This window comes from Myotis yumanensis, unplaced genomic scaffold (genome assembly GCF_028538775.1).
Source record: "Myotis yumanensis isolate MYYU_CA2020_CCGP unplaced genomic scaffold, mMyoYum1.0.hap1 SCAF_14, whole genome shotgun sequence".
Taxonomy (NCBI): domain Eukaryota; kingdom Metazoa; phylum Chordata; class Mammalia; order Chiroptera; family Vespertilionidae; genus Myotis; species Myotis yumanensis.
In genome coordinates this window covers 1,095,514-1,112,760 of record NW_027223765.1, presented here as the reverse complement: position 1 = coordinate 1,112,760, position 17,247 = coordinate 1,095,514, and the positions used below count along the sequence as shown (strand labels likewise).

At 69.5% G+C, this 17,247-nt stretch overlaps 1 protein-coding gene across 1 annotated transcript in view; it reads left to right on the top strand.

Annotated features, from left to right (window-relative positions):
- The window catches only part of COL7A1 (collagen type VII alpha 1 chain), a 30,628-nt gene extending 15,235 nt beyond the window's left edge, over positions 1 to 15,393 (top strand). The window contains 60 exon segments of the mRNA XM_070391208.1: positions 57 to 92; positions 401 to 436; positions 511 to 591; positions 812 to 847; positions 1,337 to 1,399; positions 1,485 to 1,529; positions 2,841 to 2,876; positions 2,953 to 2,988; positions 3,103 to 3,198; positions 3,314 to 3,349; positions 3,426 to 3,461; positions 3,545 to 3,592; positions 3,882 to 3,917; positions 4,045 to 4,164; positions 4,244 to 4,444; positions 4,533 to 4,568; positions 4,641 to 4,694; positions 4,861 to 4,929; positions 5,006 to 5,050; positions 5,166 to 5,228; positions 5,369 to 5,413; positions 5,701 to 5,736; positions 5,824 to 5,859; positions 6,033 to 6,077; positions 6,205 to 6,237; positions 6,317 to 6,379; positions 6,460 to 6,495; positions 6,575 to 6,655; positions 6,787 to 6,855; positions 6,953 to 6,988; positions 7,061 to 7,102; positions 7,208 to 7,252; positions 7,328 to 7,372; positions 8,270 to 8,305; positions 8,387 to 8,446; positions 8,540 to 8,647; positions 8,744 to 8,815; positions 8,953 to 8,988; positions 9,147 to 9,206; positions 9,319 to 9,363; positions 9,559 to 9,594; positions 9,707 to 9,742; positions 9,828 to 9,884; positions 10,033 to 10,104; positions 10,528 to 10,599; positions 10,847 to 10,882; positions 11,147 to 11,227; positions 11,431 to 11,484; positions 11,552 to 11,605; positions 11,681 to 11,743; positions 12,120 to 12,182; positions 12,279 to 12,395; positions 12,552 to 12,629; positions 12,725 to 12,778; positions 12,917 to 12,965; positions 13,418 to 13,450; positions 14,224 to 14,301; positions 14,457 to 14,546; positions 14,646 to 14,840; positions 15,091 to 15,393. Coding sequence (XP_070247309.1) covers positions 57 to 92; positions 401 to 436; positions 511 to 591; positions 812 to 847; positions 1,337 to 1,399; positions 1,485 to 1,529; positions 2,841 to 2,876; positions 2,953 to 2,988; positions 3,103 to 3,198; positions 3,314 to 3,349; positions 3,426 to 3,461; positions 3,545 to 3,592; positions 3,882 to 3,917; positions 4,045 to 4,164; positions 4,244 to 4,444; positions 4,533 to 4,568; positions 4,641 to 4,694; positions 4,861 to 4,929; positions 5,006 to 5,050; positions 5,166 to 5,228; positions 5,369 to 5,413; positions 5,701 to 5,736; positions 5,824 to 5,859; positions 6,033 to 6,077; positions 6,205 to 6,237; positions 6,317 to 6,379; positions 6,460 to 6,495; positions 6,575 to 6,655; positions 6,787 to 6,855; positions 6,953 to 6,988; positions 7,061 to 7,102; positions 7,208 to 7,252; positions 7,328 to 7,372; positions 8,270 to 8,305; positions 8,387 to 8,446; positions 8,540 to 8,647; positions 8,744 to 8,815; positions 8,953 to 8,988; positions 9,147 to 9,206; positions 9,319 to 9,363; positions 9,559 to 9,594; positions 9,707 to 9,742; positions 9,828 to 9,884; positions 10,033 to 10,104; positions 10,528 to 10,599; positions 10,847 to 10,882; positions 11,147 to 11,227; positions 11,431 to 11,484; positions 11,552 to 11,605; positions 11,681 to 11,743; positions 12,120 to 12,182; positions 12,279 to 12,395; positions 12,552 to 12,629; positions 12,725 to 12,778; positions 12,917 to 12,965; positions 13,418 to 13,450; positions 14,224 to 14,301; positions 14,457 to 14,546; positions 14,646 to 14,840; positions 15,091 to 15,107 — 3,573 coding nt within the window. The 3' untranslated portion in view covers positions 15,108 to 15,393.
- The last annotated feature ends 1,854 nt before the right edge of the window (positions 15,394 to 17,247 follow it).

Below are 17,247 nucleotides of genomic sequence, written 5' to 3'. Positions count from 1 at the left end.
CCCGGGGAGGCAGAGGCCTGGGCAGCGGCTCTGACTCCTCCTTGCCTCGTCCTCAGGGCATCGCTGGACTTCGGGGGCCCCCAGGCCCACAGGTGAGTGACGTGCTTGATCCCATCAACCTGCGTCCCCATCTTTTCTTTTTTTTAATAATTGTGTTGACTTCAGAGAGGAAGGGAGAGGGAGAGAAAGAGAAACATCAGTGATGAGAGAGAATCATGGATCAGCTGCCTCCTGCACGCCCCGCACCGGGGATCGAGCCGGCAACCCGTGCCTGTGCCCTGAAGGGGAACCGCACCAGTGACCTCCTGGCTCATGGGTTGATGCCCGACCCCTGAGCCACGCCGGCCGGGCCCTGCGTCCCCATCTTGCTCTCACCGCTCTCTGACCTTGTTCCCTCCAGGGGGACCCCGGCGGTCGCGGCCCCGCAGGAGACAAGGTGAGAGGAGGTGGAGGTTGCTGGCTGCGGCTGGGCTCCTCCTTGGAGGCCTCTGACGCCTTGGTTCTCCCCAGGGCGACCGGGGCCCCCCTGGCCTGGACGGCCGCAATGGGCTGGACGGGAAGCCGGGAGCCACTGGCCCCCCAGGGCTGCACGTGAGTCGTAGTCCCTGCCTGGCGCCCCCTCCCTGCGCCCCTCTGAGTGGCCCTGGCCTCACGGGGTCTTCTTGGTGTCGATGTGCTCTGGGCAGGGCGGGTGCGTCTCCCAGGACCTGCCTGGGGGGGTGCTGCTACCCTGCAGGCCGTGGGTCCATAGCAACCAGGGTCCCTGACCCCATGGCCACTGTGGGCTCCCTGACTGTGGGTCTCTCCTCAGGGTGCTCCGGGCAAAGCTGGGGACCCTGGGAGAGACGTAAGTAAGGGGAGGAGTCGGGGCCGGGGCCGGGTTCGCCATCATCAGTCCAGTGTCCGGCTGCGGGGAGGGAGGTGGTCGGGTCCTGTCCTCAGGGGGTCCAGTCCCCGGCAGGTGTTAGCCGAGCCCCCGCTTCTGGCCCCTGCCCTGGGGTCCCTTCCCGTGGAGTTTCAGCCATAGCCGTGGGTCTCTACACTGCAGGAGCATCTTTTTAAAAAATATGTATTGATTGATTTTAGAGAGGAAAGGAGAGGGGGAGAGAGAAACATCCATGATGAGAGAGAATCGTGGATCGGCTGCCTCCTGCACGCCCCGCACTGGGGATCGAGCCTGTAACCCGGGCCTGTGCCCCGACCGGGAATCCAACCGTGACCTCCTGGTCACAGGTCAAGGACCAACCACGGAGCCACACAGGCCGGGCTGGAGGAGCACCCCGATGGGGTCTCCCAGGCCATGTGTCCCCTCAGTCCTAGCAAAGGCTTTTTCCAGGGGCTTCCGGGCCTCCGAGGAGAACAGGGACCTCCCGGCCCCCCCGGCCCCCCTGGACCACTGGTGAGTCTTGGTTTCCTGGTGCCCTTCTGCCCCCCGACCGCCCACACCCCAGCTCTGACCTCCGGCCAATGGTCTCTTCCCACAGGGAAAGCCGGGCGAGGACGGCAAGCCAGGCCTGAATGGGAAAAACGTGAGTGTCAGGGTGGACAGCGAACCTGCCGAGAAACACCTGCACATGCACACACATGGGACACGCAGGCCACCTGCACATGCACACACGGGACACGCAGACCACCTGCACATGCACACACATGGGACATGCAGGCCACCTGCACATGCACACACACGGGACACGCAGACCACCTGTACATGCACACACACGGGACACGCAGGCCACCTGTACATGCACACACACGGGACACGCAGACCACCTGTACATGCACACACACGGGACACGCAGACCACCTGCACATGCACACACATGGGACATGCAGGCCACCTGCACATGCACACACACGGGACACGCAGGCCACCTGTACATGCACACACATGGGACATGCAGGCCACCTGTACATGCACACACACGGGACATGCAGGCCACCTGCACATGCACACACATGGGACACGCAGTCCACCTGCACATGCATACACACGGGACACGCAGGCCACCTGCACATGCAACAGCCCGGGGTGCAGGCACGGAGCACACATGCAGACACGCTGAGATGGGCAGACACGCCCTGTGTGTGCACACAGCGGCTGCAGTGAGCTCAGTGGGCACACTGGTGCGCTCAGATGGGCCGACACACCCACAGCCATGGCTAGGGTAACCCACAGCCACGGACCAGGAGCCACAGACACAGGCTGAGTGAGCAGACACGGGGAGGCCACACCCAGGGCCCGTGGAAGCACGTCACACAAACACCTCCACACGCACTCAGACATGTGCTAAGACAGACCCAGGGCCGCATGAGGACCCGTGTTGGGACTTGGCGGGACACACACCCAAGGCTCTGACATGTACACATTCTGGGACGTGGACACGTGCATTTGTACCCATAGTCGCTCACACACATACGTGTGCCACATGACTGAGATGATCACATAAGAGTTGCAGACAAGTCACACAGACACTTCCCAAGCCCCAGGGACGTACAGACACGTGTTCATCCAGTGCATGCAGCATAAGCCCCGCCCACGGGACACGCAGACCCACGCACAGGCACACGTGCTGACACACAGACTGGGATATGTGCAGGCGGGGGTTACGTGTAGGAAGCCAGAGACGGAGCACATGTGTAGTTAAGGGTGGAGCCAGCAGACCCGCACAGGCGCACCCGCTGGCGTGCAAAGCTCACACGGATGGTCACGGGCCACAGGCCACAGGCCACGCTCCGAGACCACAGAGGCGGGGCGCTATGGGCTCGGAGGGTCACCTGACCGCTGCCCAGATGGTCAGACGCTGGAGCTGTTTGGGCTGATGTGCGTCCTCTGTCCACAGGGAGAAGCTGGGGACCCCGGCGAGGACGGGAGGAAGGTAAAGCCCCGCCCCTGGGCTTCGCTCGGCCCCACACCAGGCCCATGGCTGCAGCGCCCTTGTCTTCCTTCCACAGGGAGAGAAGGGAGAGGCGGGCGCCCCCGGGAGAGAAGTGAGTGCGAGTCCTCTGCAACCTCTAACCCATGACCCTGACACTGACCCTGACCCTGGGATATGGCTCCGGCCGTTCTGGGACCTCAGGGCCTGATGCCAGCTGCCTCCACAGGGTCACGATGGCCCCAAGGGTGACCGCGGAGCCCCTGGGAGCCCTGGCCTCCCCGGCCCCCCGGGCCTCCCCGGGCAGGTGGGCCCTCCCGGCCAGGTGAGCGTTCAGGGGGAACGTAGGACTTGGGAGCAACAGCGGCCATGGCGTCCCCGCCGGACCCCCTCCCCGGGCCCGCGGTCCTGTGTGACCCCCGTGTTCTGTCATGTCTCAGGGTTTCCCTGGCGTCCCAGGAAGTCCGGGCCCCAAGGTGAGCGGCACGTGCTGGGGAGGAGGTGGTGAGGCTGCGGGCGGGGCACCCCCACCTGACCGCTGTTTGTGCTCAGGGTGACCGAGGGGACGCCGGATCCAAAGGCGAGCAGGTGAGGTCCCCCCTTTCCCCGCCCGGCCCCCACACATGCACACGCCCCCACGCGGCCCAGCAGCCTGTCTCTTCTGTGCCCAGGGCCTCCCTGGGGAGCGTGGCCTGAGAGGAGAGCCAGGGAGCGGCCCGGTGAGTGGTGGGGCCTCCTGGGGGGCCCCCTCCCTATCGCCCCCGTGTGGGGTCCCACAGTCTGTCCTGCTTGCTCGGCCGCCGGCCCTGCTGGATTCCTGTAGCCTTCCCTCGGGAGCCTGGGCAAGGGGGACACGCCAGGCGGGGCTCCCAGTGGCCTTGCGCCCTCAACCCGGGGCTGAGGGCCCTGGAGAAAGGCCGGGGAGCCGGCATGGAGGCCAATCCCGGCGTGAAGGGAGGGGCAGGGCTGTCTCCCGCCGGCACCCCCTCACCCAGCCCGTGTTTCCAGAATGTGGAGCGGCTGCTGGAAAACATTGGGATCAAGGTCAGTGGTTCAGGGTCTGGGTGTGGGCACGGGGGGGGGGCGGGGGGGGGCATGGGGCAAGTATGCCCACGGCGTGGGGGGGGGGGGGCAGGGCCTGGGCGGCAGCAACAGCCCCTCCCTGTCTCAGACCTCAGCCCTGCGGGAGATGGTGGAGACCTGGCACGAGAGCTCCGGCAGCTTCCTGCCCGGGCCTGAGCGGCGCGGCCCCAAGGGGGACCCGGGCGAGCAGGGCCCCCCGGGCAAGCAGGTGCGTGCAGGCCGCTCGGTGGGCGCCCGGTGGGGGGCAGGGTCGCAGGGCCACCAGCACTCACTCTTCCCTCCGCCAGGGCCCCATCGGCTTCTCCGGAGAGCGCGGGCCGAAGGGAGACCGTGGAGACCCCGGCCCTCAGGGGCCACCCGGCCTGGCCCTCGGGGAGAGGGGCGCCCCGGGACCTCCTGGCCTGGCCGGGGAGCCTGGGAAGCCTGGCATTCCTGGGCTCCCGGGCACGGCTGGGGGTGCGGGGGAGGCAGGAAGGCCAGGAGAACGGGTGAGCCTGGGGGGTGCCGGGAGCCAGGGAAGGGGGGTCAGGAGCTGGACTCCCCACAAACGTACCCACCCCACTCTGTGCACTTCAGGGAGAACGGGGAGAGAAAGGAGAACGCGGAGAACAGGTGAGCTGGGTGGGCCTCGGGGCGGCGCGGCCTAAGGCCTGGCGAGGCAGCCACCCCCTCTCTTTCCTGCAGGGCAGAGCCGGCCCCCCGGGCCTCCCCGGACCCCCCGGACCGCCCGGCGACAAGGTGCCCACCCCGCCCCGCCCTCCGCCTGTGCCGGCTATCGCTAGGAAGCCGCCCAGAAACGCCATGTGGTGTCTCTGACCCCATGACCTCTGGCCCCTGTGACCTGGATGACCTCTCCACGCCTCCGTGACAGACGCGTCTCTCCCCTCTGACCTTGTGCTCGTAGGTGGACGTGGACAAGCCAGGTCCTGGGCCGTCTGGGGAGCAAGGGCCCCCTGGACTCAAGGGCGCAAAGGTCGGTGTGTGGGGTCAGCCTGGGGCCCACCTCCCGCCCGGACCCCAGGGCCTGGCCTGACGTGTCGTCCCCACAGGGGGAGCCAGGCAGTGACGGCGACCGAGGCCCCAAAGGAGACAGGGTGAGCCCCCCGCCCCCCCGCCCCCGCCCCCTCCTCTGCGGGGCCTGCTGGGTGTGGGTGTGGGCACCGGCTCCGCTCGGGCAGTGACGGGCCTCAGCGAGCTACCCATCTGCAGGGGGCGCCGGGCATCAAGGGCGAGCAGGGGGAGCCTGGACAGAGGGGCCAAGGCGGCATCCCGGTGAGTCCTGCCGGCGCCTGTGGGCTCACCAGCGGCGCCTGGACCAGCGTCTGCAGCACCTGGGACGGGAGGAGGGGGGACGGACGGACAGACCGTGGGGCGGGGTAGGGACAGCGCGGCCTGAAACCCCTTCTCTGCAGGGTCTGCCGGGAGAGCGCGGTGTGGCTGGGCCCGAAGGGAAGCCGGTGAGTGGAGGCAAGAGCTGGGCCCAGGGGCTGCTGTGGCCCCTGCTCCCCGGGGCTCAGTGACGGGGGCGGGGGGGGGGGGTGGCGGCCTGTGTGCCCGGTGTGAGTGCGGACGCAGGGGTGTGTGTGTGTGTGTGTGTGTGTGTGGTCGTGCACGCACAGGCCTGTATGTGCTGTCCGTGAGGAGCAGCCGTGGGCACGGATGGGGTGACCTGTGCTGGGGGTGGAGGCATGGACGTGCCCAGGTGAGGCCCAGATCGAGGCTCAGCAGCCCGTTCTCTCTCCAGGGTCTGCAAGGTCCACGGGGGGCCCCTGGCCCAGCGGTGAGTACCCAGGATCCTCCCCTCCTGCCCCTCCTGCCCAGCCCCCACAGTGGGCAGCACGGCCTCCTTGGACCCTCTCTCCCACAGGGTGGCCACGGAGACCCTGGACCACCCGGGGCCCCGGTGAGTGACAGGCGGCACTGCCCAGCGGGGGTGAGGGGGTGGGGGGGGGAGGGGCACGGGGGCGGGGGGGAGGTCAGGTCCCACGGAGGAGCCAGACCTTCTCTGTGTTCATCCCTGAGCCCAGGTGGGTGGCTCTGACCCCTGACCCCTGCCCTCGACACCTCTCTCTCTAGGGTCTCGCTGGCCCCGCGGGGCCGCAGGGGCCGTCGGGGCTGAAGGTGAGTGGAGGCGTGTGCGGGTGTGGCTGGGAGGAGCCGTGCAGCGGGGTACCCCCTGCCCCCCCCCGCTGGGTGGAGCGCCAAGGTGCCCACCTGGCGGCTGTGGGCTCATGTCTGGTCTTCGCAGGGGGAGCCTGGCGAGACAGGACCACCAGGACGTGTGAGTGGCCAGGCCGTGGCCAGAGTCGCAGGGAGGGCGGGGGGGGTGGGGGTGGGCGCCGCTGACTTCTCTCCCCCAGGGCCTGCCTGGACCGCCCGGACCCGTGGGCCTGCCTGGGCCGCCCGGTGCTTCCGGCCTGGTGGTGAGTGAGCCCCCAACCCCGCGGGTCCCCTCCCTGCCCGTGCTCCTGCCTCCCCCTCACTGTCCACTTCTCTCCCTCAGGGTCCCCAGGGGTCGCCGGGTTTGCCTGGACAAGTGGTGAGTCCTGAGTCGGGGCTGGGTTCCGGGTCAGGTCGAGAGGCAGCGGGCAGGCCCCTGACTGAGCCCCTCCTCCCAGGGGGAGACCGGGAAGCCGGGAGCCCCGGGTCGAGATGGCGCTGGAGGCAAAGACGGAGACCGAGGAGCCCCCGGCCTGCCGGTGTGTGTCGGAGGGCAGCTCCCCGAGGCCTGTGCAGGGCTCCCAGGGGAGAGGGAGGAGGGGGAGGAGGGAGGGGAGGGGGAACAAGGGGGGGAGGGGGAGGCACTGAGCTCCTCCCTGTTCTGCCACAGGGATCGCCAGGCCTGCCTGGCCCTGTCAGACCTAAAGGAGAACCTGGACCCATGGGGACGCCTGGACAGGTGACCTTTGCCCCCCAGCATGGTTTGCAGGGCCCACCCGGGGCAGAGTGTGGGGGGAGCTGCAGGAGGTGCGGGAACTCACTGGCCTTCCCCACAGGCTGTGGTCGGGCCCCCTGGAGCGAAGGGAGAGAAGGTGAGTGTGGGGTGCCCGGGAGGTGGGGGTCAGGGCTGGGCCCGGGATCCCCACTGAGCCCTCTCCCCGCAGGGAGCCCCCGGAGACCTTGCCCGAGACCTGGTGGGATTGCCGGTGAGTGTGGCGCCTCCGTCTGCCGTCCGCGCGCCCTCTGACCTCTGACCTCCGGCCTCCGGAGCTTGCCCTCCTGTGACCTGCTGCCTCCGCCCGTCTCTGCAGGGAGCCAAAGGGGAGCGTGGACTGCCCGGGCCGCGGGGAGAGAAGGTGAGGGGCCGGCCCCAGGCTGAGCGCTGGGCGGGGTACGGAGGGTGGCCAGACCCTCACCCCCTTTCTGTGCAGGGAGAAGCCGGCCGAGCGGGGGAGCCCGGAGACCCTGGGGAGGATGTGAGTCTGGTCGGGCGCGGAGCCTGGGTGGAGGGGTTCCCTCGCACACACGCGGCGTCCGGGCCTGCGCCCGTCTGAGCCCGCGCCTGGGCATGGCCCCCGTTCACGCGCTCGGACGCACTCCCCGGGCTCAGCCGTCCTGCTTCCGTGTGTCCAGCCCCGGCCTCCGGCTCTGGACCCCCTCCCGGGTCTCGGGCAGCAGGGTGTGTCTGTGTGTGGCCCCTTCCCGCCCGTCTGTGCTTCGAGTACGAGTCGGTGTCTGTGGACAGCACGTGTCCGACTCCACGCGTCACATTCACGGACCGTGTGGCCGGCTCACTGTGAGCTCCACGTGTCTGTGGTCACACTGTGCGTCCCTCTGTCTGTGCCCTCGTGAGTCCTGATCGCCTCTGAGCTCCCTCCAGCCGGTCCACGGCCACACGTCCTTGTCCCTGGGTGCCCGCGGCCACACGTCCGTGTCCCTGGGTGCCCGCGGCCACACGTCTGTGTCCCTGGGTGCTGTGGCCACACATCCTTGTCCCTGGGTGCCCGCGGCCACACGTCTGCATCCCTGGGTGCCCGCGGCCACACGTCTGCGTCCCTGGGTGCCCGCGGCCACACGTCTGCGTCCCTGGGTGCCCGCGGCCACACGTCCTTGTCCCTGGGTGCCCGCGGCCACACGTCCTTGTCCCTGGGTGCCCGCGGCCACACGTCCTTGTCCCTGGGTGCCCGCGGCCACACATCCTTGTCCCCGGGTGCCCGCGGCCACACGTCTGCGTCCCTGGGTGCCCACGGCCACACGTCTGCGTCCCTGGGTGCCCGCGGCCACATCTGCATTTGGCTCACGGGGACCCCATTGGAGCAGCCTGAGCCGGGGCGCACGTTCCCCTCAAGCGCTGCTTCCTTTGCCTTTTTCAGGGCTTTAAAGGGGCCCCAGGACTCAAGGGCCAGAAGGTACGTGCGCCCCAAAGTGTCCCTGCTGGGGGTGGCGGCCCTGAGACTCCCTGCGCCTAACCTGTCCCCTTTACCTCGAAGGGTGACCCGGGAGTCGGGGTGCAGGGCCCCCCTGGGCCAAGCGGTCCTCCAGGTGCGAAGGTAAGTCGCTGCCCGTCCCAGGTGGGGGCAGGGGGCATTCGGGGGCCAGGCTGAGCGGGCCCGGAACACTCCTCCCTTGGCTCTCTGTTCCAGGGGGACGTGGGCGCCTCCGGCCCCCCCGGCGCTCCCGGCATCGTCGGCTTCCCTGGCCAGACGGGCCCCCGGGGAGAGACGGGTCAGCCGGGCCCCGGTGGAGAGCGGGTAAGGGCGCTGCGGGGGCAGCAGGTGGAGATGTGGCGGGAGGGCGCGGCCCAGGCCTGCCAGTCACCTCTGCTCCTCTCGCTCACTTTCCGGTAGGGCTTGGCCGGCGCCCCAGGGAGAGAGGGGGCCCCCGGTCCCTCGGGGCCTCCGGGACCACCAGGGCCTGCGGTGAGTAGAGGTGCCCACCCCGCGTGTCCGTCCCGTATGAAGTCTGTCCGCACGGAGCCTGGGTGGGGCTGCGCCACGCTGGGTGGCTGGGGGTGCGCCTCTGAGGGGCCGGGACCCACACCTCCCTCTGCCCACAGGGGGCACCCGGGGCCTCCGGACTCAAAGGAGACAAGGTAGGTGGACAGTGCTGACCCCTGACCCCTCACCCTCCGCCCTACTGACCCCTCCACCCCATTAACCCCCTCCACCCCCCTGACCCCTCCACCCCACTGACCTACCCCTCCCCGCCCCCATTCCTGGCTCTCACCCCTGGTGTCCTGCTGACCGGCAGGGGAACCCTGGAGCGGGGCTGCCCGGGGCGCGTGGAGAGCGCGGGGAGCCAGGCGTCCGGGTACGTACCTGTCCGCGGCCACGCCCACTGGACGAGCCACCTGGGACCCCCTTATGGCTCATCTCGCCTGTAACCCCACTTCTGACTCAGTGAATTCAATGTCACCATCCAGGGTGAAGACGGCCACCCCGGCCCGGAGGGACCCCGAGGCCCTGCGGTGGGTCCCCCAGGGAGGCGTGGGGGCGGCTCTGGCACCTGCCCGGCCCTCTGTGCCTGGGGACTCCCTCTGCCCGGGCTCCGCTCTGGGCCTCTGTCCCCTCCATTCCCTGGGGCCCCCCATCCCCCCACCATGACCTGTCTCCCCACTGGCCCCCCCAGAGCCACTGAGCTCACAGCTTCTTCGCTCTCACAGGGCCCCCCAGGCAGCCGCGGGGAGCGCGGGGAGAAGGTAAGGACTTGGGAAAGGCCTGGGTGCGTGCGTGGAGGTGGGGGGTGGCCTTGTAAGTCAGGGCTTGGGGACCCCTCCGTCTGGGGGAGACTCACACTCTTGCACCCCACAGGGCGACCCTGGAGCCGCGGGGCTGAAGGGTGACAGGGTGAGTGTGGGCCTGGGGGACGGGGGGGTGGCTCGGGGCCCCTGACGCCTCTGACTATCCCCTCCCCCACCCCTCGTCCACGCAGGGCGACTCGGCGATAGTTCAGGGGCCTCCGGGGCTGCGGGGTGCCAAGGGAGACATGGTGAGTGGCTGCTCCCTGTGCAGACGGGGTCTCCCAGGGGTGCGGGTGGGACTCCCGTGGGGGGCAGGGCCAGGAGATCCGAGAGCTCAAACCCTCAGAGGGTGAGAGACCTCCAGCCCCTGCCCCTGACCCCTGACCCCTGCCCCAGGGTGAGCGAGGGCTGCGAGGTGCAGATGGCGAGAAAGGACCTCGAGGAGACACTGGGACTCCCGGAGAGAAGGTGTGGGGAAGAGGGTGCTCTCTTGGGCCAGGAGGGGTTCCTGGGAGGCTGGGAGGGGAGCGTGGGCAGGAGGCGGGTAAGAGGGGGAGGGAGGCGGCTTTCTGGGCGTCAGAGGGGAGGGGTCGGTCGCCACAGCGACCTCTGGGTCAGCCGGACAGTGGACAGCAGACCTGGGGGCTCCACAGAGGGTCACTGGTGGGGAGGGGCGCGGCTCTGGGAACAGGAAAAGGCTTCTTGGGGATCAGGGCACCCCAGGTGGGTCTAGGGGCCCAGTGGTAAGAGGGAGGGGCCGGACCTGGGGACCTGGGGTGGGACAGGGGCCACTCCATGGGCTGGAAGGGGTGGTGCGGGTGGAGGAGCCGCTGGCAGGTCCCAGCCCCGCCCCAGCTTCCAGCCTGACTGTCCCTCCCGGTCACCCCGCAGGGCGCCAAGGGGGAGCCGGGCGACAAGGGCTCGGCTGGGTCGCTGGGAGCACGCGGACCCACAGGACCTCAGGCAAGCCCTCCCCAGCACAGGCCCGCCACACGCCACACGCCACACGCCACACGTCACACACCACAGACGTGGCCCATGGTGCCCCGGGTGTTGGAGGGTTCCGGGCTCCTCCCTGTTGGCCACGTGTTCCCACAGGATCGGGGTGCAGCTGGGCCCTGACCCCCCCCCCCCCCAGCTGCATATGCAGCAGGCAGGCCGCATGGGGGACAGTCACACTCAGGTGCCACCTCCCTCCCGTTTCCCGCAGGGGGAGCCCGGTGCTGCGGGGATTCCCGGAGACCCGGTAAGGTGCCCCTGCTCGTGTGGCGACCTTTGACCCTATGACGACCCAGGACTCTATGGTGTCGTCAAGTCGCCCGCGGCCCCCACCTCACAGTGACCCCTCGGATGGGTCCACCCACGTGGTGACCCCTGTCCCCCTGGATACCCTGCCCTCCCAGGGACTCTGCCCCCCGAGGTGCCTCACCCCCACGGTGTCCCCGTGTTATATCCGACGACTCCCTCTGACCCTCCCTGACCCCCCGACTTCGTGTGGCCCTCTCCCCAGGGATCCCCAGGAAAGGACGGAGCCCCCGGCGTCCGCGGAGAAAAAGGAGAGATGGGCTTTGTGGGTCCCCGGGGCCTCAAGGTGGGAAGGGACTGGGTTTGTTCCTGGTCGGGAGGCCTGATGTTGGAGGGCGGTGTCTGGGGTCGGGTCAGGGGTCGGGGTCAGAGGTTGCCGTGTCCAGGTTGACGGTGGGGCTGGTAGGTCAGGCTGGTTCGGAAGTGGTTTCAGGGCTCGGGGCAGCGGGAGAGGCAGCGAGAGGTCCTTCCCACCGCTTTTCCCCGCAGGGCGAGCGTGGGCTGAAGGGCGCCTGCGGCCTGGACGGAGAGAAGGGCGATAAGGTACAGAGGGGACGGGCGTGGGCGGCGGCAGGGCCTGCGGCCTCGGCTGACCCTCCGCTGTCCGCAGGGAGAGGCCGGGCCCCCGGGCCGGCACGGGCTGGCAGGACACAAGGGAGACATGGTGAGTGCGGGCACCCAGGACGGGGAGAGGGTGGGGGCCAGGGCCTCGCTCACCGCTCACGTCTTCTCTCCCCAGGGGGAGCCGGGGGAGCCGGGCCAGGTGGGGGCCCCTGGCAAGGAGGGCCTGATCGGCCCCAAGGTACGGGCCTCTCTCCGGTGGGCACCGGGGCGTCGGGGGGGCAGGGAGGCCGCGGCGGGCCGGGTCTCAGGAGCGGGCAGCTGTGGGGCTGGGACGCTGTGGCTGGTCTTGCGGCTTGGGGGTGGGGGGGTGTAGGACGGAGGGATGGAGGTGGGCAGGTGCCTGCGGATCAGGGCCGAGGGTTAGGGGGTGGGGGAGCAGGGCCGAGGGTCAGTGTGGGAAGGAGGGAGAGTCAGGGTGGTGGCTACAGAGGGGCGGGTCCCGGGAGCACAGTGGCTGCAGGTCCAGGCTCAGAGGGTCCTCGGTGCTTGGGCTGCGGAAGGGTGGCCATGGGAGGCGGAGGCGGAGGGTCTCTCATGCTTCCTTCCGTTGCCAGGGCGACCGAGGCTTTGACGGGCAGTCAGGGCCCAAGGGTGACCAGGGCGAGAAAGGGGAGCGGGTAAGTGGAGGCCAAGGTCGTGGGGGGCTGGTGCTCTCCGGGAGGGGGCCCATCTTTGGGGGCTCCGAGCACTGACCCTGACCTGTGTCTCCCCAGGGCTTCCCAGGAATTGGGGGCCTCCCAGGGCCCAGGGGCAGTGACGGTGCTAGTGGTCCCCCCGGGCCGCCGGGCAGTGTGGGCCCCAAAGGCTCGGAAGGACTCCAGGGCCAGAAGGTGAGGGGCCCCGACCCTGACACTTGACCCCTGAACCTGCCTGACTCTCCCAGCCCCACTGACCTCGGATGCTAACCTCTGACCCTGTGATCCCCAAATGCCCTACTTCTGACCCCAAACCTCTGACCCCGCTCACTCTGCCCTTGTGTCCGACAGGGTGAGCGAGGTCCCCGTGGAGAGAGTGTGGTGGGTGCCCCCGGCGCCCCTGGGGCCCCCGGAGAGAGGGGGGAGCAGGTGAGTGGGGATTCCTGGGCTTGGGGTCAGGGACTGGGGTGACCTCTGGTGTCCCTGAGATCAGAGGTCACAGCCTGGTCCCCCGTTGCACGTAGGGGCGGCCTGGACCTGCTGGCCCCCGAGGCGAGAAGGGAGAAGCTGCGCTGACAGTGAGTGTGGCCGGGTGGGCTGGGCCCTGCCCCGGACCAACATCCTGACCCCTGACCCCTGACCCCTGACCCCGGGCCCGGGCCCTGGCTTGACGCTGTCTCTCCATGCTCCCTGCCTCGTGTGCCCGGTGCTCCCAGGAGGACGACATTCGGGGCTTTGTGCGTCAGGAGATGAGTCAGCACTGCGGTGAGTGGGCCCCCCCCCCAGCCCCCGGCAGGGCCAGGCGGTGCCTAGAGCATTTGGGGGGCAGGGGTCAAGGAGGGGTGGGGATGGGTGGGGACGCAGGACTTCCCCGGGGAGACCCCGGAGCAGCGGATGGACTGTGGTCCCTGAGGCCCAGTGTGGCGTGGTTGGGGGGACACCGAGCTGGCCCCTGGGCCTGCCGTGGGGGGGAGGGGGGCTCTGACCCCGGGGGCATCTGCCCCCCACCCTCTGTCTCACGTCGGCCTCTGTCTGACCGTCACTGTCTCCTCTCTCGCCCTTTGCCGACTCTTTGTTCCCAACGTCTCTCCATCCTTCCTCGGCCTCCTCGGCCTCCGCTCTGTCTCCCCTGTGCTCTCTGGTCCCTCCTGTCCGTCCCTCCCTGTGTGTCCCCCCTCCTGCCCCCTCTCGTTGTGCCTCCTGCCCACCTGCTCCAGCCTGCCAGGGCCAGTTCCTCGCATCTGGATCCCGTGAGTAGTTTCCTGGCATTTTCTGCCCCAGAACTTCCCTCCCCGCCAGGCCTGCCCATCACCTGGCCCTCTCAGCAGGGGTGGGGCTGGGCCGGCCCTGTGCCCCTCCCTGCTCACCCTGCACCCCCTCCCTGCTCACCCTGCACCCCCTCCCTGCTCACCCTGGACCCCCTCCCTGCTCACCCTGCACCCCCTCCCTGCTCACCCTGGACCCCCTCCCTGCTCACCCTGCACCCCCTCCCTGCTCACCCTGCACCCTCTCCCTGCTCACCCTGGACCCCCTCCCTGCTCACCCTGCACCCCCTCTCCCTGCTTACCCTGCACCCCCTCCCTGCTCACCCTGCACCCCCTCTCCCTGCTCACCCTGCGCCCCCTCTCCCTGCTCACCCTGCGCCCCCTCTCCCTGCTCACCCTGCGCCCCCTCCCTGCTCACCCTGGACCCCCTCTCCCTGCTCACCCTGTGCCCCCTCCCTGCTCACCCTGCACCCCCTCTCCCTGCTCACCCTGCACCCCCTCCCTGCTCACCCTGCACCCCCTCTCCCTGCTCACTCTGCGCCCTCTCCCTGCTCATCCTGCGCCCTCTCCCTGCTCATCCTGCGCCCTCTCCCTGCTCACCCTGCACCCCCTCCCTGCTCACCCTGCACCCCCTCTCCCTGCTCACTCTGCGCCCTCTCCCTGCTCATCCTGCGCCCTCTCCCTGCTCACCCTGTGCCCTCTCCCTGCTCACCCTGCGCCCCTCTCCCTGCTCACCCTGCGCCCCTCTCCCTGCTCAGGCCCCCTGCCTAGTTACGCGGACACCAGCAGCCGCCAGCGCCTCCCTGTGCTACAGGTCTCTCATGCGGAGGAGGAAGGTGAGGGCTGCGCACCCGTGGGCGTGGCAGGGGGGGCACAAACACAGCAGGGCACACGCATGCACACGCACACACACGGGGGAGGCGTGGCTGGGGCTGGGCAGCATGATCCTGGCTCCGCAGTGGCCCCCACGGCACCCCCCCCCCCCCCGCAGACCGCGTGCCCCCCGAGGACGACGAGTACGAGTACGAGTACCCCGTGGAGGACGCCCAGGACCCCCAGACTCCCTGGGCCGGCGACGGTGGTGAGAGCGGGGCTGGCTCGAGGGTTCGGGGTCACGGTCCCTCTCGGCTGCCCCCCCCCCCCCCCGCCCCCGCTGACCTCCTGACACCCTTGACCCCAGACCCCTGCTCGCTCCCGCTGGACGAGGGCTCCTGCTCTGCCTACACCCTGCGCTGGTACCACCGGGCGGCGGGGGGCACGCGGGCCTGCCACCCCTTCGTCTACGGCGGCTGCGGAGGGAACGCCAACCGCTTCGGGACACAAGAGGCCTGCGAGCGCCACTGCCTGCCCCACGGGGTCCAGAGCCAGGGAGCAGGTACGGCCGCCCACCCCCCCCCCGGGGTCAGACCCCAACCAAGTCACTAGAGAGGGAGCCTCGCTCTGGGGCCCCCATAGGCCCCTCGCGCTCCTTGAAAGCTGGTAAGGACCCCTCCCCAAGCCAGAGCCCCAGCCCATGCCCGGCTCCCTCCCCCGGTGCTGCTGGGGCCCACATGTGGGTGAGGGTGTGGGTGAGAGTGAGGGTGAGGGCATGTGGCTGAAGACAGCACCCCCCGCCCCGCCCCCAGGTGCTCCCCAGCGCTGAGCCCCACACGCGGCTGAAGTTCAGCGGCCCCTGGAGGCCGTGGCTTTCCTGGTGCTAGCGGCTCGTGTGCGGGGAGCGTGCACGCGTCCGTCCGTCATCTCAGTGACTTCCCGTGGGTCTGGCCTTCCCCTGTGGACAGGCCCCCATTGTGGCGCCGGCCGCCCTGGCCGATGGCTCAGTGTGGGGGTGGCCGTGGGCGGTGAGCGGATGTGACTCGGCGGACCGCCCCTGCCCCGAGCTGGTGACATGGTGCTGATTCGGGGGCATTAAAACTGCTGCTGTGAAAGGCCCCTGTGTGACTCTTGGGAGGGGGTGTCAGGAGGCAGCTCCCCGGGGGGTCAGGACTGTCCCAGAGCCCCTCTGTCCGGTCCTGGTCACTGTCCTGTGACCCTCAGTCCTCAACTTGTCCCCCAAAGAGCAGCTGGGGGTATGTCCTCACTGCCCCCCAGGGCTGAGTCATAGGTGGGGCTGCCTCGTGCAGCAGCCGGCCCCGGCCCCCGGCCCCCACCCAGGGCGCGGAGGTAGATAAATGGGCCCTGAGGGGGCAGAGGCTGAGGCCGCAGTGCAGCCGCCTGGCCCCCTTGGCAGCCCCGGAGCCCTGGCCCTCCCCGGAGGAGGCTGCTGCTCCTGGTAGGACGGGGTTGTTGGACGGGTGGGCAGGGCCTCGGGGTTGAGTGGACCTGGGTCTGGGCGAGTGGAGGTCTCTGGACCTGAGGAGGCTCTGGGGTCCCCCACACCGCCCCTTGCCCTGGACCTGCTGCGGGAGCCCGTGCCCCGCCCTCCGGGGTCCCTGCTCCGCAGCCTGCGTGCGGCCGGCCGGGGGGCTTCCCTCCTCCCCCTGCCTCAGCGCTGCTCTGCCTCCCCTCATCCATCCCATCTCCTCCCCGCCCCTCATCTCTTTTCTCTCTCCCTCTGTATAACTGTATGTGCTCACACTCTCCATCTCTGGGTTTCTCTCTCTCTCTTTTACGGTTTTTTTAAAAATATTTTTATTGATTTCAGAGAGGAAGGGAAAGGGGGAGAGAGATAGAAACATCAGTGATGAGAGAGAGTCGTGGATCAGCTGCCTCCTGCACGCCCCCCACTGGGGATCGAGCCTGCAACCCGGACATGTGCCCCTGACCGGGAATCGAACCCTGACCTCCTGGCTCATAGGTCGATGCTCAACCACTGAGCCACACAGGCCGGGCCCCGGGCCCATTTCTCTGTCTCTTTATCTCTGTCGCTCACTCTCTTCCTCACTCTGTCTCTCTGGCCCCTTCCTGTCTCTCCCTGGCTCTCTCATTGTCCCTTCATCTGTGTCTGTCTCTCTCTGTCCCTGGCCTGGTCTCAGTCTGTCTCAGTGTCTGGGTCCCCCCCACCCCCAGTCTCTGTCCCGACCACAGCCAACCCCGCCTCTGCCCTGAGCCTCTTCTCTCCTCAGCCTGACTTCGCGATGCCCGGGTGGGCCATGGTGCTGATGGTCCTGGCGTGGGGCAGCGTCCCGCTGGCCTCAGGAACCCCTGTCCCAGCCCCGCAGCTCCCCGCTCAGCACTCTCCCCAGGCCACTCCCTACCCTGCGGCCTCGGAGAGCCCCCCAGCGAAGAGCCCCCCAGGGAAGAGCCCCCCAGCGAAGAGCCCCCCAGGGAAGAGCCCCCCAGCGAAGAGCCCCCCAGGGAAGAGCCCCCCAGCGAAGAGCCCCCCAGCGAAGAGCCCCCCAGCGGAGAGCCCCCCAGCGAAGAGCCCCCCAGCGGAGAGCCCCCCAGCGGAGAGCCCCCCAGCGAAGAGCCCCCCAGCGGAGAGCCCCCCAGCGGAGAGCCCCCCAGCGGAGAGCCCCCCAGCCAGCACTGCAGGGAGCCCACCCGGCCCCGGCCCCCGCCCCGGCCCCCGCATCACCCTCTCACTGGACGTGCCCCTGGGCCTCCAGCAGATCCTCCTGGCGCAGGCCCGGGCCCGAGCCCTGCGGGAGCAGGCTGCCGCCAACGCCCGCATCCTGGCCCGCGTGGGCCGCTGAGCCTGGGGGAGGGGCCGCAGCGGAGCCGGACAGCACGCTCCATCCGGGGCCCGGACGTCCGACTCGCCATGTGGGGCCGCCATGGGGCCACCTCACACCTGAGCACCTCAGGCACCTGTGTCTGGACGGCACCGCGGGTCGCGGCCA